Source organism: Hemitrygon akajei, chromosome 2, assembly GCF_048418815.1.
Source record: "Hemitrygon akajei chromosome 2, sHemAka1.3, whole genome shotgun sequence".
In the NCBI taxonomy this organism is placed as follows: Eukaryota; Metazoa; Chordata; class Chondrichthyes; order Myliobatiformes; family Dasyatidae; genus Hemitrygon; species Hemitrygon akajei.
The window spans coordinates 67196811-67219418 of NC_133125.1; the positions used below are offsets into that span (position 1 = coordinate 67196811).

A 22608-nucleotide genomic window follows, 5' to 3' on the forward strand; every position below is an offset into this window, starting at 1 on the left:
CATCGTTGGAGCTCAACCATCGAACCATCTGACCCCTCGTCGCTTGCCTCCGACCTCCACGTCTTCGCACCTAGGACCCCCCCCCCCCCCCCGGTGGTCAACCAAGCAGTGCAGCGCACGTCCACCTTCCTTGGCGTCTTCCTCCTGACTCCCCACCAAAAGCCCGCGAAAACCCCTCCCCCACGTTCCCAGCCTCACAAGACAAAATAACATTCCCCATTGGTTAACAAATGAATACAATTACCATATCAGCAAGTATAAAGCAAAACAACTGGGAGAGAAACACTTATCAGACAAAGAAGAATTCCTACTCTTAACAAACCAAAAAAACCCATTTTGAGTAACATACACAGGACATTGTACAAGCTTTCTTAACTACCCTATCTACCTGTGAGGCAACTTTCAGGGATCTGTGGACATGTACCCCCAGATCCCTTTGCTCCTCCACACTCCTAAGTATCCTGCCATTTACTTTGTACTCTGCCATGGAGTTTGTCCTTCCAAAGTGTACCACCTCACACTTCTCTGGGTTGAACTGCATCTGCCACTTCTTAGCCCACTTCTGCATCCTATCAATGTCTCTCTGCAATCTTTGACAATCCTCTACACTATCCACAACTGCACCAACCTTTGTGTCGTCTGCAAACTTGCTAACCCACCCTTCTACCCCCACATCCCGGTCATTAATAAAAATCACACAAAGTAGAGGTCCCAGAATCAATCCTTGTGGGACACCACTAGCCACAACCCTCCAATCTGAATGTACTCCCTCCAGCACGAGCCTCTGCTTTCTGCAGGTAAGCCAATTCTGAATCCACCTGGCCAAACTTCCCTGGATCCCATGCCGTCTGATTTTCTGAATAAGCCTACCGTGCATATCTAGTACATCTATAATGCTATTATCTGATTCTAGCGGTCTGCACTTGTCATATTTATTCAGTGTCTGCCCTTGCTCAATTCTGGAAAACATTTCAAAGCACAGGCACCACCCAACTCACAGCGCCAATGTTCTCTATTAATCAATTCCACCTTAGCTTGCTACATTTGAAAGAAAACCTATACATTTCTTTGAACCTATGTGTTTCAATATAAATATAATCACCCCTAATGATGTGTACTAAAATTAAAATTAACTTTTTGTATTTTCATATCTTTTCTACCTAGTCTTGCATTCACGCCTATAGTTAATTCAAACTCTAGAAATGACTCTGAAACTTCCTTACTATTAAATGGGCCTTCCACAAAATGCCTCAATATACTTCATATCTACTGACGTGATCAAGTGGACAAGTTATGAAGTAGTTGTATCTTGACACTAAAGTGCTTTTTACACAAGTTTTCTTTATTTGCGCTGGTGGCTAGTACATGAATGAGTAACCTCATTCAACATTGTACACTGTGAATAAACGTTTAAAGGGTGAACATTAGGGAGCTATTTGACTAACTTGAATTCAAAAGAGAAAAGACTAGCATAATCGGGTAAAAAGAACAGTTAAAAATTGTGTCCAGGCTCTGCAGAACCAAGGAAAACAATTGGAAATTAGCAATTTAAACAGATTTAAAGAATGTCAAACAAATTCTATTTGAAAGAGGTCAATGTATCAAATAGTAAGACCATGTACCAAAAATGGAGGTTAGAATAATTTAAAACTAGAATCTAAGGCTTAAAAAAGATTATATGTCAATAAAGGGAAGAACTTGTAATTATAGAGTGAATTACATTTGAAGTGCAGTTATTCTTGAAATGCAGTATATTGTGCAGCTATTTTGATCCTTCAAATTTCAATTTTCCTAAACTGCAGTTAACAATTTTATATCTCCCTGCAAGTTAGGTGGAGTTCAGTTGTCCCACAGAATTCATGCCAACTCTCAGAACAATCCTATTAATTCCATTCTCCCACACTTCCTTCCTTGAGCCTACACCTTCTCACATTCCCATCAGCTCCATCTGGATTCTCCTAGCTGGGGTTAATTTACTCTTCCTAAATCCTCTACAGCCAGCATGTCTTCGAGACATGGGGAAAAAACTGGAGCATACAGGAAAATAAATGCACAGTCAAAGGGAGAATGTACATAATTCACAAAAGTGCATCAGAAGACAGGATAACACTTTGGTTGCTGGAGCTGTGAACTACCTGTTATGATGCTGTGGCATCCTGTGATTTGATGAGGGAGCGCATCAACCATAACAGGTTAATTTATTTCTCTTGAAATGGTGGTTTGGGTTCTGAGGAAGACTCCTCTGGTTATAAGCAAACAGATACAATTAAGTATGGAGCAATGAAGAGATATTGAGAATCTTTTAGAGGGGAATAAGGAGATGACGGAGAAGCTACTATAGTAATGAAAATGCAGAACCACCAGATAGGAGCATAGAAATGTTTAAGGATAGTGGTGAGGAAAGATAATCAGCACTAAAATTATTCAAGCTGTAGATGGGCAAATAATGTTTGGAGAAAGAGCTTCAAGTGAAACTAGAGATGATATGGGAAGGCTTCAAAATTATGGGAAGAAATTTTGTTTGTCACAATGCAAGATAAAGTAACTGATTCAAAGTCTAGTCTCAAGTAGGAAATCAGTCACATATAATAGACCATTCCATTTTGACAGAAAATTCGATCCTGACGAAAGTCTACATGTTTCTTTATATCTGTAACTCTTAGCCAGCCTTATCAACACTTCCATGGTTCCAAGATTATGGAAAATGCGATATAAGGTCATTCTCTTGTTCTGAAAGGTGGTAATGAGAGGACATGTTTTTCCAATGCTCAGTTATTGGATAAAGCTGCTCTTCAACAGTTCAACACAAACTAGACTTAGCTCCATTAACTGCAGTGACTGCAGCATCATCTACAGATATTATCTTTTACAAGGGATCTCAAACCAAGCTCAAGAGATGCAATTGCACTTGGAACAACACACACAAAATGCTGGTGGAACACAGCAGGCCGGGCAACATCTAAGGAGAAGCACTGTCGACGTTTCCTCAGTCTCGGCCAGAAATGTCGACAGTGCTTCTCCTTATAGATGCTGCTTGGCCTGCTGTGTTCCACCAGCATTTTGTGTGTGTTGTTTGAATTTCCAGCATCTGCAGATTTCCTCGTGTTTGCAATTGCTCTTGGACCACTTCTCTTAGAAGATGCCTTTTCCCCCCAAATGTCTAACCAACATTTAACCCTCAAGTAAAACTAGTAAATACCACCTAGTTGCTAACGTTTCCACTGTTAGTGAGAACTTGTGAATTTACTTGCAGTACAAACCACACTTCTAAGCACTTTTGGAATATCATATTATAGCAGAAGCTATACAAAAGTCTTTTTCACATTCCAATTAAAAAACCTAAAAGAGGGAATGGGAAGGGATGTTTTTATTGGGACAGAGTGCATGGAGTCGCAAAGAGAAACTAGATAAAAACTCTAAAGTTGCGCATCAACTATGCAAGAAATTTAGATCAGATATGGTGTGACATGAACAGGTAAGAGAACCAGGAGAACATGGTTAAGCTTGAAAGGGGCAGAAAATTTGACTGAGTGGTTCAAATAGAATAAAATAACAGTTCAGAATAATTCATAGGCCAAAGGAAATGCTTCTATGTTGGAGCATTCTGCAACTTTGATTTCATTTAGTTGTAGCCTCTTCCTGTGCATATTTGCTTATATGCTTACTTTTACTGTTTGCATGATTTGTTTTTTTTCTGTACAGTGTTTGACAGACGACTTTTTAAAAAAAAGGGTTTCCTTGTTTTGTGGCTGCCTGTAAGGAGGTGAATCTCAAGGTCATATACAGTATACTTACTTCGATAATAAACATACTGTAAACTTTGAAATTTGAATTGAAGACTTACCATGCCAGTGCTGTGTTGAAAGCTCTGTAATCTGTTTGAAGAATGCTGCAGATTCCTCTGCATCAACGTTTAGAAAAATTCCTAGTACAAGTTCCGTAGCCAGTCGTTTGAACATTCCGTAAATCGCAACAGGCTCTCTGCTGATGGAATAAGACTCGATTATAGCAAGCATTAAAAAGATTACTGTGGTGAAATAACATGCAAAGCAGGGTAACAACCTACATCCACTAGGATACCGTGAAACTATTTTGTGCATTTGAATTGAGAAGAGTAACAGTATTTTTAATGCATATGGAGTAACGAAACTAGAGACAGTCCACTATCCCTTTGAAGATCAAAGTATTGAAAATTCTTGAACAAGTTTTAATGTAATCGGTCATGACATCTAATTAACTACCTTTGCTGTTTTCCTTCCTTAACCTGGATCATAATTTTCCATTGCTCTAGATGTGAATTCATTTACCTCACTGGATTCCATTCCACATCCTGCTGCTCTAACTTAACCCCAGCTACAGTTTATGGCAGATACGTTCATCATCATTTTATACAGCTTTTGTTAATTAATGCCTCTGGTGTACAGAGTGTATAATGGGCCACAAGGATCATTTAGTGGCATACTCCAAATTGTAGATAGGCCCAGAGGAACAAAAGGAAGTTTGAAGAGAGCGAAAGGTTACAAAATACAGGTAATACTAAAGTAATACTGAGCTCTACATTTTTAAAACTGCATCAAGGCTGCATAAAACAGAATATTCACCAGGATGATGAAAGGGCTGTCAAGAAATAGCTGAAAGGAAGTAAGAGAAAGCTAAGATACAGCACAAAAGATGTGATTTAATTGTGACAATTTTGAAGCCATGAGTGCAGTAAGTTTATTTACTTTGGTGAGTTCAGTGATGAAAAGTCATAAGCTAAAGCCAATGACATGAGTTAAAAAGATCAGAATTTAAAAAAAAAAATTCCAGTTAGTTGTTGGGACATGTAATATTTTGAAGAATGTTTTGAGTCATGTCTACATTCCATACCTAACAGCTTTGACGAAATGATATTAAGTCACCCTTTGGACACTAGTCACTGAAGCAAGAGTATTTGTAAATGCTGAAAGTAAGCAGAGAGCTCCAGGATTGTGATGAAGCAATAAAAGAATGGCGATGAATTCCATGTCAAAATGGATGCATGGCTTGAAGGAGAACTTAGTGCCGGTTTTTTTTCTTCCTTTTGGATGTCATAGGTTACAAGTGTAGGAAGCAATGTCAAAGCAATCAAAGCAGTGCACTTTGTAGATAAACACAAAAACATCAATAAATAGCAGGAGTAAGACACTTGGCCCTTCATGCCTGTCTAACATTCAATCTGATCATGGGTTATCTGCCCAAGGCCTCAACTCACCTTCTGTACCAGCTTCCCATGTCCTAGAATTTCCTAATCTATCAAACGTTTCTCTTCTTCAAGCACCTCCAGTGATCCACCTTCTGGTATAGAAAATACTAAAGATTCATCGCCCTCTGTGAGAAAATATTCCACACCCGAGCTTCAAATGACTTGCCCCTTATTTGGTAACACTCCCACTGATGGAAAGATCTCCACGTATATTCTGTCATGTTTCATGAATATCTATATTTCAACAAGATCACCCTTCGTGTTTCTAAATTTGAAAAAAATATAGATCCAATTTCTTTATTCTGGGGCAACCCTTTCTTCCAAGAATTAGTACAGTGAAACTCTTCTAGAACATCAAATACGGTTATATCCTTCCTTAGATAAAGGTGTACAGAAATCCAGATATGGCCTCATCAACTCCCAACTGTAGCGATACCTCCTACTTCTAGATTCTAATCCCCTTGCAATAAGAGCCAATGAGTCATTTGCCTACGCAACTATTTGATGCACTTGCTTGCTAACTTCGTGATTTATGCACAGGACAACCAGGACTTCTCTGTACTGCCATGTTTGTTATTGAGGGATAGTGCAGAGCACACCAGGATGTCAGCATGCAGGATATTCCTGAACTTTATTGATCCCCATACTTGTACAGTATGTGAACTCCTCCCATGTGGGAGCGGCTAACTGAGTGCCATAGGGATAACACTATTAACTACCACCTCATGTACAACACTCATTTTCTCCATTTAGACAAGCCTGCATTTTGATTCCTTTTACTAACAGGCACAATCTCATTTTCCCTCATTAAGTTCCACTTGCCAAGTTTTTGTCTACTAACTCAACCTATCCATATCCTGTGACAAGGTCAATATATCCTTAATGCAACATGCTATTTTACCTAATTTGTAATAGGAAAACTTGGATGTCTTATATTCTATTCCCTCTGCCTGGTCATTAAGTAATTGAAACCAAATGAGAACATCGGCACACCACCACTTATAACCTGCCAGTATTCAGTCTGTGCAATCACACAATATTACAGGGGCTTATACACCAGACTGGCCAAATGCCTTCTGGAAATCCAAAAACACTACACTTACAGAGTCCTGTCTATCTGCACTGCTTATCACATCCTCAAAGGACTCTAGCAAATTTGTCAAACAGGATTTATCCTTCACAAAACCACATTGACTTAATTTGATTACATTAAACAATTCTATAATAGATGTTAAACTAATGGGTCTAGCTTTTGTCTCCCTCCTTTGAACAAAGGGGTAATCTTTGCTTCTAAAAATATTGCTTCCAATCTGTTGGTACCTTTCAAGAACTCTGAGCTTTATAAAACACTGACCAATGGCTCCTGCAGACACTTCCTGTAAACCCCCTCACCCCAAGGTGCAGCCTTACTTTGTCCAACTATCTCTTTTGGGATAGGGATTAATTCACGTTCTTCCATACTAGTTGAAACTACAGCAGCAACGCATCCATCTTTGACTTCCTCCAAAAAGCTCCTAAGAGCTTCCACTTCCTCCAATTCTATCTCCTTGTTCACTCCCACCAATAGGCTTCTTGGGAAAAAGAAATTCTAAATCATAAGGGTAAATCACAGGTCACAGTTCGGCAGCAGTCTTTTTAAAAGGAGAGCTTCTCAGGCATTTGGTGTCACTCCATCAAAGGCAGTAGCAGCGCAGAGAGGAGTAAATAAAAGTACAGAAAGGACAAACAGAGTGGCCATTGTTGGGAATGGGCCTGTGTGAGGGTGGGAGTGCAAGGCTTTGTCTCAAGGGAAGCTTCAGCTCAGAAGAGGCATCGGCTCTGGGTAAGCTTCTGTTAAGGTTCCTTTTCCTTCCCTATTACTGTACCTAGTGTAGTAAATGGCTGTTGTGTGTTCTTCATGCTGGATGTTGGAGCCCTTGCAGACCCGGAGTCTCCCAGGGAACTACACCTGTGTGAAGTGCATCCGGCTGCAGCTCCTTGAAGACTGTGTTAGCGATCTGGAGCAGCAGCTGGTGACCTTTGGCTTCTACGGAAGAGTGAGATCAATTGAAGTTACAGGGGAGTAGTCACCCCTAAGTTGCAGGGGTGTCAGGAAGAATGAAAATGTGAATAGGCAGTTCGAGCAGAACACCCATGAGGACATTCCCCTCAATAATAAGTTTACTGTTTTGGATACTGTTGTGGGGGATGACCTCCCAGGGGAATGACATGGAGACTGGGTTACTGCCACTGAGGATGGGTCTGTGGTGCAGGAGGGAAAGAGGGATAGGGAGAGGGAGAAATAGTCAGAGGAACAGACAGGAGATTCTGTGGACATGAACAGGACATCCAGATGGTATGCTGCCTCCCAGATGCCAGGGTCAGGAACATCTTGGAACACATCCACAGCATTTGGGGGGGGGGGGGCAGCCAGACGTCTTGGTAATATTGGTACCAATGACATAGGAAGGAAAAGAAAAGAGGTTCTGAACAGTGAATTTAGAGAGCTAGGAAGAAGACTCCCGGGTAGTAATTTCTGGATTGCTGCCTGTGCCACGCACCAGTGAGGGTAGGAACAGGATGATCTGGCAGACGACTCTATGGCTGAGAAACTGGTGCAGGGGACAGGGCTTCAGGTTCTTGGATCATTGGGATCTCTTCTGGGAGAGATATGACCTGTCCAAAAGGGATGGGTTGCACCTGAACCAAGGAGAACCAATATTCTCGTGGTCAGGTTTGTTAGAGCTGTTGGGGAGGGTTTAAACTAATTTGGCAGGGGGGTGTGGTGGGAACCGCAGCTCAGGATAGGACGGATGGTAAAAAAGCCAAGATAGCATGCAGTCAGACTGTCAGGAAGGGCAAGCAGATAACAGGACAAAATTGCAGCCAGCAGGGTGAGTACCAGTGCATTAGGGATGCAGATTCAAGAAGGGTAGCAAATACAGTACAATCGGCCCTCCTTATCTGCGCATTCCGTATCCGCGGATTCAACCAACTGTGGATCGGGAAAACCTGTAAGTTCTCTCTCCAGCACTTGTTGTTTGAGCACGTAGACTTTTTTTTCTTTTCATTATTCCCTAAACAATACAGTATAGCAACTATTTACATTGTATTAGGTACTATAAGTAATCTAGAGATGATTTAAAGCATATGGGAGGATGTGCGTAGGTTACCGCGGATCAGGATTGAGAAAAAATACCCGGAAGTTCTCTCTCCAGTACTCGTTGTTCGAGCATGTACAGACTTTTTTTCTTGTCATTATTCCTTAAACAATACAGTATAACAAACTATTTACATAGAATTTACATTGTATTAGCTATTAGAAGTAAGTCGGAACAGGCACATCCAGTATTATTTAGCGTCAGTTAGTCAAAGATTTGTCTTAGTATATAGTATATATTTTACCTTTCTATACATATAAAACACTTAAGAAACGTATGTATTTCAATAATTAAACCACTGCGTTGCTTAGTAATAATTGTAGCTTTCATCGGGGCAGGGCCTTTCACATGCTCCATTATTCTCACTTTATCCTTTAAAATTGTTCCGATCATTGACTGACAGTAGCTTAATGCTTTTCCAATTACCAATGGCCTTTCACCTCTTTCCGATCGCTTTATTATTTCCACTTTATTTTCAATCATGATCGCTTTCTGTCAATGGAACAGAAACACTGTGGGCGGCGGGTCCCGAGCTCTGCTGGGTCTTAAAGTCCACCACACTGAGACAGGTTAAATAAGGTTCAGAGATCCCCCGGGTCCTAAATTCCACCCTCACTAAGGCAGGTTAAATAAGGGACTTGAGCATCTGTGTTTTTTGGTATCCATGGAGGGTCCCGGAACCAATATCCGCGGATAAGGAGGGCCGACTGTACTCAAAGTGTTCTAACTTAATGCATGGAGTATAAGAAATAAGGAGGAAGATCCTGTTGCACTCTTATAGATTGTCAGGTATGATGTGACCATCACTGAATTGTGGCTGAAGGATGGCTGTAGTTGGGAGCTGAAGGTCCAAGATTACACATTGTATTAGAGGATTAGGAAGGTAGACAGAGGGGGTGGCATGGCTCTGCTGGTGAAGAATGGCATCATTAGAAAGATGCTGGTGACATAGGACTGAAAGATGTTGAAACTTTGTGAGTTGAGTTAAGAAGCTGCAAGGACCCTGATGGCAGTTATACACAGGCCTCTCAACAGTAGCTAAGATGTGGATTTGAAAAAGTATAAAAAGAAAATCAGTTTATCATTTTGTTTGGAATGCATCCTCCAAAGAATACATTTTCCTCATGGATATAGAGAAAGACTTTTAATCAAATAAATGTTAGTTTACTCAGAAGTAGATATGCACTCTTACCATTGTTCAAGGTCCTTCAAATTCCTTGTACATACTCTAAACAAAGCAAATGTATTTTTAAAGATACATTTTGGAATACAGTATCACTTGGGTAAATATGCATTTCAAAAAAATACTCCAAGTTGAAAGATTTAACAAACAATACTACATACAATTCATTAAACTCCACAATATAAAATGCAACATGAAATTAAATTTAAGGATTTCACATCTAAGATTATTGAACTCAATACTTCAACCCTTTCACATTGGTTTGTCAAAGTGAATTACAGATGATGGTTTTCGGTGATGTTTATTTTTTCCTCTACATTTTTAAAAATTTGCTGACTATAGATAAAAATATACTTTTAGAACACCAGAAATAAAAAGTCACTGGAGTGACGAACTTCCCCGAAGATTCTAACATGCCTAACAGGAGATCTGAACTGCATTATATGACAAGTACACTGTCTAGTGAATTCTCTTCAGACTAATTTTGTTTGCAATGCATACTTCATGAATAACACTTTCCACATGAATACATAGAAAACTACTTTCGGGGAAAAGGCAATATATCTGTTAAGCAAAAAATGCAGTCAGAAAGAACAGCTATGTATAAGAAACAGTAAGTTTTCAAAAGGAAACTTTCAGATCCTTCTTTTTAAACCAGAAATTATCAAGGTGTATTTCAACTTCCAGGGAGGATAAGTTTATTCATTCATCTTACAAATACAACAAGATGAAATGTCAAAGCTGTTTGAATCGAGTGAATCCTTCCAGTTGCAGATTTAATCCAGACTAGTAATGAGAGAGCTGCTTTATGAGGGGTGCTGACTTTATGGTGAGTTAAAAAAAACTTCTTTCATTATTGTCAAATGATCCCATAAATGAGAATTTATAAATCAATTTTATGTACAGTATTTCTCTTTCAACCATTGTTTCTATTTTTTTTGAGAACAGTTCTTGTGTAGACATCAACTGGAATGAATTATAGCAAAGACTACAAGTAACAACTTCTTTGAAAATGTACTTCATTAGCCACAGAATGCAACGGGACACTGAGGCCACAAATCAGCACAAGAATGTAAGAGACAGAAGCAGCAGCAGAAGCAACCCACCTATCCCCTCAAGACAGCTCTGTCATTCAATAGGATTAGAAACCATCATCTTCAGTATCACTGTCCATATATTGATCTCTCAGGGAATCAAAGAATTTTGAGAAATCATCTTAAATATACTCAGTAAAGAAGCCCTCTTTGATAGAGAATTAAAAAGACTCACTACTCACAAATTTCTGGATCTGCATCTTGGATAGATTATGCACAGTTCCTTCATTTGTAGACCAGAGGAAGTCCATGGATCTCTTACTTAATGTTATTGGTCCAAGGCATAAAAAAAGGTAGGAACCCCTGATGTAGACTGTGAACAGCTTGGGCATCTGTGATTATCCTCAAAGCATCATACTCTCCAAACAAAATGATTCATTTCTTTGCCATCCCCTTATTCCAGAACATAATTCCAACTATTTATGCTTGCCTTCATCATTGCTCAGCTTGTAACTTTTGTTAAAATTAGTTAGGCAGCCTTTTCATATGCAGTGATTATTTTCTACTGTTGTTCTCTTAAAACTTGAGAATTTAGCTTCTCACTAATGAAATTACAACTCTTGTAAAGGCCCAAGAAGAATGTGATAGTGATACCAAAAGCCCAATTATTTGGGCTTATATCAGCCTCCTTTTCTTTAATATTTAAAGCCAATGAAGACATTGCACACAATGGAAGTATTTTTTTTCTGAGGTGTTACTAGCATCAGTGACCCTTGCAGAACATTTGTAATTAGTGCAGCAACAGTATGCAAATTTCCTAAAGAATCAAAGATCTTGATTTAAGTCATTAAAAATGATGTTTCCATTCTAACACCTATGCTGGCAAAATTTCTGAAAACCTATCTTGCAGCTCAAAATTTATATCTAATAACCTTCCCTATCTGTTTGAATTCCAGGATATATTACTGGAAATTAATTCCATTAAGCTGAGAAGGGAAAGAGGGGTGCCTCAGTAATGAAGTGACACAAAATTTCCACCACTCCTTCACACTCCAGATGTCTTAGAACAATGGCCCGCCACCAGAAGAGAATAGGAGAAATTGATACTTCACAAAATGACAGATCATTCCAAGTTGAAAGGATTTAGGGTCAAAGCCAAGTTAAAAATACTTATCAACTTCATTTTTGCTCATTCTAGTGATGTGATCACAAAAGCCAAATGCACAGGATCCAATCACAGCAGTGATTACAATAAATACTGTCTAGGTTTTGCTTTATACAGAAAGATACAGGTTACTTCATTTGCTGACAAGTTGTGAATGAAATCTAACATTGTGCAATCATCGGTAAACACCTTTACTTGAAGAAAGGCCAGTTGTGATTTAAGAGCATTGTTGCAAGTATCAGACTGCAGGCTTGCAAAAGGTTATTGAAATTGTTACTAGATTTAAGAACGTGGATCAAGTATTCAGAATTAGCCTGGAATAATTAAGCAACACAGTTACCTACCTGTTAATATAATCTCTATGGATTTCAAGAGCTTTGCTGTTAAACAACTGCATTAGTGACAACCGCAATAACTGCGCCTCTTCTCCTAAATACAGTAAGAAAAACCTTTAATGAAAATTTGCAAAATGTAAAATCCATCTCAAAACTATCTAAACTGTCAAATACAAAATAAACATTATATTTGTTAGCTGAAAATGCTAATTAACTTAAAAGGATAATTATCAATAGGCACCTGAGGAAATAAAAGACATCTCAAAAACTGTACATGCAAAGAATGTGGAATGCACTACCAACTAAAGTTTAGCGCCTGAACCAGACCAACATAGAATGCTGAATTAAATGGGGTTCTGAAGGGAAAAAATGTGACGAACAGGGCAGAAGAGTTGATGCCCATGTAATATGTTGTTCCAGTGCAAATAATTCACAATGTATTTACTGTCAGAGCAAATAACAACTGCCAATTTACTTACAGCAAGATTCCAACAAGCTTATCAGCAAGTCATTGATTTTCTATTGCATTTGGATAAAGTTCGTTCTTTACCAATGAATCCACCGATTTACACATTCTACAAAGGTTGTTAATACAGTTCTGCTATCTTATCTGCATAGCCACATGACAAGATAGTATTACTCCAACAGAAAATTATCCTACATTTACAAACTGTTGTGTTATTGCCTGTGGCTATGTAAATGTCATAATGGCAAATAATGCAATGATTGTAAATAACATTATTAAGATGGAGACACAAGAGACTGCAGATGCTGAGATTGGCAAAAAAAAACACTACTGAAGAAACTCAGCACGTCTGTAGAGGGAAAAAGGCTCGATGTTGGAGGTTGAGACACTTCATCTGGACTGGAAGGATAGAGGTGAGGTAGCAGGTATAAATAGGTGAGGGGAAGTGGGGTAGCAGGAGCAGGCATGCAATATGTGGACCTGGGTGAGTGGAGGTGACAGGCAAATGGAGGATAGAATGTAAAAAGAGAAAGCAGCTGGGAAGAGACAGGTGGAAGTAAAAAAAAGGCCTGAGAATTATAAATTATGATATGAACAACAACCGTCCAATTTCCTCTAGAGACACTGCCCCACCCATTGAAATCTTTCAGCAGTTTTTTTTGCATAACATTATCAACACTTTGGTTCCACTTGCTTTAACTTGATTATCTTACAAGACCGTTAAGATATAAGAGCAGAATTAGTCCATTTAGCCAATCGAGTCTACTCGACTTTTTCATCATGGCTGATCTATTTTACCTCAGCCCCAATCTCCTGTCTTCCCCTGCTGCATGCAACCCCTCCCCCCCCCATCCCTCATTGCCTGACCAATCATTTACCACTATTTGATTAGCAACATGCTGGAGTGACATTTAATATGCCTCAAGACAAATAAGCATCTCTCAAATTTTACTGCAATAACACACACAAAATGCTGGAAGAACTCAGCAGGCCAGGCAGCATTTATGGAAATTAATCAACAGTCGACATTTCTCATCAGGCCTGGAGAAAAAAAGATGAGAAATCAGAGTGAGGTGGTGGGAGGGGAGGAAGAAGTACAAAGTGGTAGGTGAAACCGGGAGAGGGGAAGGGGTGAAGTAAAGAGCTGGGAAGTTGATCAGTGAAAGAGATAAAAGGCTGGAGAAGTGGGAATCTGATAGGAGAGGACAGAAGGTCATGGAAGGGAAGGGGGAGGAGCACCAGGAGGTGATGAGCAGGTAAGGAGATAAGGGAAGAGGAGGAAATGGCAATGGGAAATGATGACACTGAGGAGGGGGTGTAATTACTGCAAGTTTGAGAAGTCAATGCTCGTGCTATCAAGCTGGTGGCTACCCAGACGAATACAAGGTGTTGTTCCTCCAGCCTGAATATGGCCTATCGTGGCAGTAGAGGTTAACATTGACTGACATGTCGGAATGGGAATTATTTTCATTATCTTTAATTATAATGGGAGGTCACTCGGAGATCACACTTCTTCTGGCGAACAGAGCAGACTCCCAACCTATGTTGGGTCTCACCGATATACAGGTGGCCAAACCGGGAGCACTGGACACAGTAAATGGCTCCAACTGACTCACAGGTGAAGTGTTGCCTCACCTGGGAAGACTGCTTGGGGCTCTGAATGGTGGTGAGGGAGGAGCTGTAGGGCAGGTGTGCCACCTATTCCGCTTGCAAGGATAAGTACCAGGAGGAGATCAGTGGGGAGGGACGAGTGGACCAGGGACTCACACAGGGAATGATTCCTGTGGAAAGCAGAAAGTGGGAGGGTGTGGGGAGGAGGGAAAGATGTGCTTGGTGGTGGAATCAAATTTTATTCATAGTTCAACTAGACGAAATACAGTGGATTGCAGTTAGTTGGGCCACCAGTTAATCAGGACAGCTGCTTATTTGGGACAACTCCTAAAGAAAAAAAACTAATCGAGAAAACAGCCGGAATTCGTTTTGTTTATTTGGGACAACAGACTGCTTAATTGGGACAGAGACTGGTGCTGAACAGTTTCCAACTAGCATCAGTCATGTGCACTTGTGTAGCTGTTAGACACAACACTGTGCTTAGGGCAAATAGTTTTTAAATAACATCAACTGCATGTGTTTGTGTCCAAAAAGCAGTAATGCTGCAAAATAAGCATTAAGACAATTCTGAACCGTTATGCTCTCTGCATTTTCAAGTACTCCAGCTGAAATTGCTGGGAGTGAAAACGAAACAATTACAAAGAATCTGACGGTATCAACAACCATCTTGAATGTTACAATGAGAACGAAGATTGGGAGGATGCAATCATCGAAAGAACTGTATGAAGACAGTCCATTATCTGCACTAGGTATCTGTACTGATTTTGTTCACTTACAGTCAGAAGAGCATGGCAGCACACACTGGATGAATTCCTCCTTTTATAACTATTATGAACAAATACAGTTTTATAGTACGTACTATAGTAGTATTGCTAGGGTTCTAATTTATCCTGCATTTCATTTAAGTACATAAATTTGTCACTCCGTTAAATGATAGTTTCTTTTTTTAAAAAAAAACCTTTTTAACTATTTCCATGACACTTTGGCTAATTAGGGCAGCATTACTGGCCAAGATGTACAGGTCCTGATGTGTCCCAATTAACTGGAATCCACAGTACCTTGTAAGATATTTATATGAGTTTTTTCTTTACTTTCCTGAACAGTAATTTTAATTTGTTACTTACAGTTGATATTTTAAGTCTACACTGATTTTAACTGTATGCCTTTAGACAACTTTGGTAACTGTTCATCACTCTCACACTGATCAGTACTAGACCTTTGAACTCAAAGAAAAGGCTACAGGAGGATTTTCTTTTTTGAATGAAACATCTGTCAGACATGTAAAGCCACATTTCCGAGTGAATAACAGCACTGACTGATTTATGTTGGCTCATTTCAGCAAGAATTTCACTGTTAAAGGAATTGGTCCACAGATTTAACTGATCTTAGTTGGAAAGGTCAAGGTTCCTTGACCATTACACAAGGAAAAGGTACAAAAATCTCATCAGAAAAATAAACATTCAGAAGTTTCTTGTCAAAATCAAAGGCCCCAAACCATTCAAATTAAATTAAATGTGGAAATTTGAAAAACTATACTGGCAGTATCAGTATTTTAAATTTTTTAATAGAGTAGTTTAGGAGACACGATAACTTTTACTTGATGCATAACACTGGAAATGCATTGCTGATGTAAACAATAATGAGTGCCTGCCTATACTTTACTTTCTTATTATTGTGTGATTTTCATGTTGTCATCCATCAGTTACTGCTGTTACAATAGCAATACTGCAATGGAAGGATTCAAATCACTACAGGAGATTTATGCTCTTCAGCAGATAAATAGTCCCAGCAGCTAACAAAATATATAAAACAAATGCACACAGCAGGTGGAAATTCATGTCATTTAAATCATTGATAATAAACTTAGAATATAGAAATCTACAGCACATTACAGGCTGAGAGGAAAATGGAACAGCCATAATGAAATCATTCTTCTGAATTCCATCGAGTGTTTGGCTGAAGAAAACAGCACCAGTAAACAACGCGATCAAGGGCAACATCCTTCAGACAGTTCACAAAACTGTTTCTTTCACTTCTTTCAAATGCAGTTCTGCTGCTATTGGAATGCGTGGGGTTTCTGGGCCGATTGAGCGATCTGGCGCTTTGCTCTCACCAAGGGGGTTCAGTGAGGTTGAGCAGAGTGTGCAGCCTGGAGGCCGAGAACCCTGGAGAACAGACGCTAGCCCATGATCAACTCCATTTCTCACTGATCCTGCTGATTAAAGCGTAGAGGAAGATTGAAATCAACAAGGACAACAGTGGAAGTCCCTCTCTTTCACTCCCTCTCCTGGAGGAAGGTGCCTGAATGTGAGGGTTCTCTCTATCTCGCTCACTGCTTCTGGAGGAAGGTGCCTGTGTTCGATTGGTCTCTCTCTCTCCTTCTTGCTCACTGTTGCCAGAGTCTTGGGTCTTGCACAAGGTTGAATCCACAGTTTGTGAATTGGACTCTGTAGTTCATGTTATGGTGTGTTTCTGGTTCCTCCTGTTCTGTTGCTATTTTGTGCACTTTTGATTGAAATAGACTCTCTCCATGGCTTGCAGTCAATGAACAATGCAGCACTGGATTGAACTGAACTGAATATTTCTCGACTGTCTCTATGAATTGCAGTTCGGCATTTTATATTGTTTTTCGGTCTTTATTTTGTACCATTTGTGCAATTTCTTTGTGGGTTCCATGGTTTGTTTAGTGGCTGTCTGTGGGAAGACAGGGTTGTACACTGCATACATACTTTGATAATAAATGTACTTTGAATCTTTACAGGCCCACAGCCATCAAACGATCCTCACATGATGAACCTTTTCATCCCGAAATCATTCTCGTGAAGCCCGTTCCAATGTCAGCACATCCCTTCTTAGGTAAGGGCCCCAAAACTGCTCTCAATACTCCAAGTGAGGCCTCACCAGTGCCTTATAAAGACTCAACATAACATCCTTGTTTTTATATTCTAGTTACCACTGCCACACTTCTACTTAATTCCTTTCTGTAATACTGTTTTTTTAATAAACTTGCCCAAAGTTCATTCATCACTCCTTCCTCACTGGATCTCCATCATTCAATTGCATAATTTCAGCAATCTCCTTCATAAATCTAACTTGTTTCTCATTTTGAAAAGATCAACAACTTAATCAAATACTCCACTCATCCAACTTTGATCTCCAATGGACCTGCCATTTACTCCATTGAACACTTTAGAGAATAGAACCGTTCTTACCTACTTTTTAAGTATTTCCAAGCTCCACTACTTTTTAGCTTAGACGTCCAAAATAAGTCTCTTCGGCCTTTAAGTGCCAAGCCTTTCCTTTCTTTCTTTCTTTCTTTTTAAATCTTTTTATTGATTTTTAGAACATAACATAAGTAAAATATAGTACAAAAAAAACATTTGAGAGTACACAATAGATTCATTAATAATCAATTATATATTATCAATGTAAAAAGTCTCCCAAACTTATAATATTAATATGAAGAATTTAAGACAAAAAGCACAAAAAAAAACCCCAAAAAGAAGAAGAAAAAAAAAACAATATATAAAAAAAAACTAACATGGGCAATTGTATAATGTTAAGTACACACAGCAGTGCCAATGACTCCGAACCTCCATTTATACAATTCAGGATGGTAGCAATAAGGTTCAGGATCAGACCATTTAACTCACATGAAAATGTTGAATAAATGGTCTCCAAGTTTCCTCAAATTTAACTGAGGAGTTAAAGACCACACTTCTAATTTTTTCTAAACTCAAACAGGAAATGGTTTGAGAGAGCCACTGAAATACAGTTGGAGGATTAATTTCTTTCCAGTTCAATAAAATAGATCTTCTAGCCAATAGTGTAGCAAATGCAATCATTCGCTGAGAAGAAGCAGATAAACACATATTATCTATCATAGGTAGACCAAAAATTGCAGTAAAAGGATGTGGTTGAAGATTAAAAGGATGTGGTTGAAGATTAAACCTTTCCAGTTCCATGTCACATTCGCTACACATTTAATCAAGTGTTATGGAAATTTTGAAAAATGGTAAGGTGATTGGTAAGTAGATGTTCCTTTGCTTGTCATTGGTACAGCACTGCATCAATGAAGTTGTCTCCCACTGAATTCCAGAACCAAGGCCTCACTGGTGGTTTTTTATCCGAGTGCAGTATTTGAGTTCGGCATTCAGTGCCCTAAAACCACAGAAACTAAAGTAAATACAAGTTCCTCAAAGAAACCAAAAAAAAAATCAGATGTGAATTAAGTGAATTGTTTGGAAGATGGCTGCACTTCGAATCATACCCCAGCTAGGCTGACATTTTGGCAGTCAGAATTCAGAGGGAGTGCTACATAATCAAAGTTGATTTAACTGAGGCGAGGTTTAACTGCTCTCTTATGAAAGATCTCTCAGTTTCCTTCAATCTCCCGATCAATATTAACTCTTCAACCAAACAAGTATCACAAAAAAGATTTTTATTCAATAAATCATATCCTTGTTTTAGATATTGCTATTCATAAAATAAGAAATAAACAGAAATAGTGCATTGCCTGTGAAATACTTTTAAGCTTTTTACAATCCCTCTTTAAATTGTCCAAGAATGCTGCAGATCTTTTGCTTAGATGTGATGAGGTGGCTGAAGATCAAGGTTTATAGATTTAATACTCACATGATGTTTTCTTCACAAACTCATGAAAAAAGCAACTACACTTTCTTGTGCAACTTAGTATGTGCTGGAGCAGAACGTTCCATCCTGGGAAATTTGTGCAGTAATGCCAAACAATTAGCACTTGAAAATCAATTTCTGGTCTTGAAGATCAGTCCCTGCTGGGGGTACCATCAGCTATATTTTCCTTAAATGTTATTCTTTCACTAACTTTAAGACTATGTATTATTCTGCATGAATTTGTTTAGTGGAGATATGTCAGTACTGCAGTGGCGCGCAAAGCGCTACGAAAGGAACACGCGGAGGCAGAGAGAGCTGAACTTGGAAAGGCTTTACTGATTCAAACTCGCACGCTTAAAGGTCTGCCCCGAGTGGGCCGCGTGTCTGCCTGCTGCTCGCGATGGCAGTTCAAGCTCCATGTCTGCGGACTGCCACACCGTTCCCCCCCCCCCCCCACCCCCAGAAATGTCCATCGGGGGAGTGGAGCCCCCAGTCTGTGTGGCTTGCCTGGGTGGCCGGCCTTGCCGGTGCGGTTGCTCACTGGTTGCTCAATGTCCAAGTGTGCCGGTCTGAGGCGGTCCACTGTAAAAGTCTCTTCCCGGCCACCCACCTCCACGACACACATGGTTCCATTGTGCCAGATCACCTTGAAGGGTCCCTTGTACGGCCGCTGTAGAGGTGACCTGTGGATGCCCCTGTGAATAAAAACATACTCACAGTCTCGGAGGTCTTTAGGGGTGAATGATGGGGTGGGACCATGCCTGGAGGTTGGGACCGGTGCCAGGGTCCCTACCTTGTCCCACAGCCTCATTAGCACTGTGCTGGAGTTTCTTCTGAACCTCGGGCCTCTGGTACAAACTCGCCCAGGACTGTCAGGGGGGCGCCATAGACCAATTCTGCCAAGGTGCCCAGGTCCTCCTTGGGGGCTGTGCGGATGCCCAGTAGGACCCAGGGAAGCTCGACTGTCCAGTTGGGGCCCGAGGCATGCCATCGGGGCCGACTCGAGAGCCTGGTGGAATCGCTCTACCAAAACGTTGGACTGTGGATGGTACGCTGTGGTGTGATCCAGCTGGGTGCCCAGGAGCTGTGCCAGTGCTGTCCACAAACCAGACGTGAACTGCGCCCCTCTGTCGGAGGTGATGTCCATTGGGAGGCCGAACCTGGCGATCCAGTTTGCAATGAGTGTCCTGGCGCAGGACTCAGTGGACGGGTCTGCGAGCGGTACGGCTTCCGGCCATCTGGTGAACCTGTCTACCATGGTAAAGATATACCTGGCACCCCGGGAGACTGGTAAGGGGTCGACGATGTCCACGTGGATGTGTTGGAACCTCCTTTGCATCGGCTGGAACTACTGGAGGGGAGCCTTCACGTGTCCCTGGACTTTGGCGGTCTGGCAGTGTACGCAGGTCCTGGCCCAGTGTCCGACCTGCTTGCGTAAACCGTGCCAGATGAATCTGTCCGCTACCAGCTTGATGGATGCCTGGATGGACGGGTGGGCCAGGTCGTGCAGTGTGTCGAACACCCAGATGGATGGTTGGGCCAGGTCATGCAGCGTGTCGAACACCCGGTGCCTCCATGCTGCTGGTACCACGGGTCGGGGTTTGCCAGTAGACACGTCACACAGGAGTTGACCCGCTGCCGGGCCGATGGAGATGTTCTCCAACTGCAGCCCCGAAACGGTGGTGCGGTAAGCCGGAATCTCGGGGTCCGACCGTTGTGCTTCTGCCAGTGCTGCGTAGTCTATTCCTGAGGACGATATGCCTACTGAGTGGAGGCAGGGGCGAGACAGTGTGTTGGCGACGACGTTGTTCTTCCCTGCGATGTGGCGGACACCCGTGGTGAATTCTGAAATAAAGGACAGGTGCCTCTGCTGTCGAGCCGACCATGGGTCCAATACCTTGGCCAGAGCGAAGGTGAGAGGCTTGTGGTCCGTATACACGGTGAACTCCCTTCCCTTGAGGAAGTACCAGAAATGCCGGATAGCCAGGTAGAGTGCTAGTAACTGTCTGTCGAAGGCGCTGTACTTCACCTCTGGTGGCCGTAGGTGCCGGCTGAAGAAAGCGAGTGGTCGCCAGTGGTCCTCAACTGCTGTGTCGGAAGCGTTAACCGTGAGTGCCGTGGGTACATCGACTCTCGGGTGCACTAGGAGGGCCGCCTTTGCCAGCGCCTCCTTGGTCTGCAAGAATGCCTCCGTGGACTCCACGTCCCATGTCACTACTTTGGCCTTGCCGGCCATCAGGTGGAACAAGGGTCTCATGATGCGGGCTGCCACCAGCACGAACCGATGATAAATGTTGACCATCCCTACGAACTCCTGCAGGCCCTTGACCGTGCTGGGCTTGGGGACTGGCAGATGGCCTGGACCTTGTCTGGTAGGGGAACTGCACCATGTTGGTTGACTCTGTGGCCCAAGAAGTCGATCTCCGTCAGCCCGAACTGGCACTTTGCCGGATTGATCACCAGTCCGTGGTCACTCAGGCATTGGCAGAGCGGGTGCAAATGTGCCACATGCTCTTGGTGCAAACTGCTGGCCACCAGGATATCATCCAAGTAAATGAAAGCAAAATCCAGGCCGCATCCCACCGAGTCCATGAGCCTTTGGAAAGTTTGGGCTGCATTCTTGAGACCAAAAGGCATCCTCAGGAATTCGAACAAGCCGAACGGGGTGATGAGGGCTGTCCTGGGCATGTCGTTGGGGTGCACTGGGATCTGATGGTATCCCCTGACCAGGTCGATTTTGGAGAAGATGGTCTCTCTGTGTAGGTTCGCTGTGAAGTCCTGGATGTGGGGTACCAGGTATCTGTCGGCGGTTGTGGTGCCGTTGAGCCTTCTGTAGTCTCCGCAGGGCCTCCACCCTCCTGTGGATTTGGGCACCATGTGCAGCGGGGATGCCCACGGGATGTCTGAGCGGCGTACGATTCCCATCTCCTCCATCTTACGGAACTCCTCCTTGGCGAGGTGGAGCTTGTCAGGTGGGAGCCTGTGAGCTTGGGCGTACAGCGGCAGTCCTTGCGTGGGGACGTGATGCTGCACACCATGCTTGGGGTCGGCCGTGGAGAACTGCGGGGTGACTATGGAGGGGAATTCCACCAACACCTTGGCGAATTCGTTACCCGAGAGGGTCACGGAATCCAGGTGGAGGGCCGGTAGCTTGGCTTCTCCGAGCTGGAAAGTCTGGAACATCTCGGTGTGGACCAAATGCCAGCCTTTCAAGTCGACCAGGAGGCAGTTGGCTCGTAGGAAATCTGCCCCTCATAGTGGCTGTGACACCATGCCAACGTGAAAGTCCAAGTGAAACGCCTGGACCCGAAATGCAATGTGATAGTTCGCAGGCCGTACGTCTGAATACTGGTGTCATTTGCGGCGGTGAGCTCGGGGCCTGGGGCCGCGTTATGAGTGTCCATATTTGAGGGCGGAAGAACGCGGATTTCAGCCCCAGTGTCTACCAGGAAGCGCCGCCTGGAGTGCTGGTCCCAGAGGTACAGGAGGCTGTCTCGGTGGCCAGCCGCCATAGCCATTAGCGACGGCTGGCCCCGGCGTTTCCCAGAAAAGCACATGGTGGACGGCAGCAGCGTGCGCCTGAGCCCCATCTTTAATGGTAGAAACACCATTGTTCCGAACTTTCGTCTTGTCCCCCCATGGGTCTCGGCGGCTTCGGTTGCGGGGCCAGTGCTTTGGGGCGCGTGATCGTGGCTAGGCCAATGGAGGCAGCTCCACGTTGCTTGCTCTGCCAAAGGACATCTGCTTTAGCTGTGACCCTGCGTGGGTCGCTGAAATCCTCACTCGTGAGGAGGAGGTGAATGTCCTCTGGCATTTGT

At 42.2% G+C, this 22608-nt stretch overlaps 1 protein-coding gene across 6 annotated transcripts in view; it reads right to left on the reverse strand.

The window, feature by feature from the left end:
* The window catches only part of LOC140713808 (uncharacterized), a 142288-nt gene that overhangs the window by 66781 nt on the left and 52899 nt on the right, over window positions 1–22608 (reverse strand). For all 6 annotated transcript variants that reach the window (XM_073024371.1, XM_073024362.1, XM_073024379.1 and 3 more), the window contains exons 4-6: window positions 12091–12175; window positions 9557–9592; window positions 3845–3984 (exon numbers count right to left, since the gene is read on the reverse strand). In XM_073024371.1, coding sequence (XP_072880472.1) covers window positions 3845–3984; window positions 9557–9592; window positions 12091–12175 — 261 coding nt within the window. The remainder of the gene's footprint in view (window positions 1–3844; window positions 3985–9556; window positions 9593–12090; window positions 12176–22608) is intronic.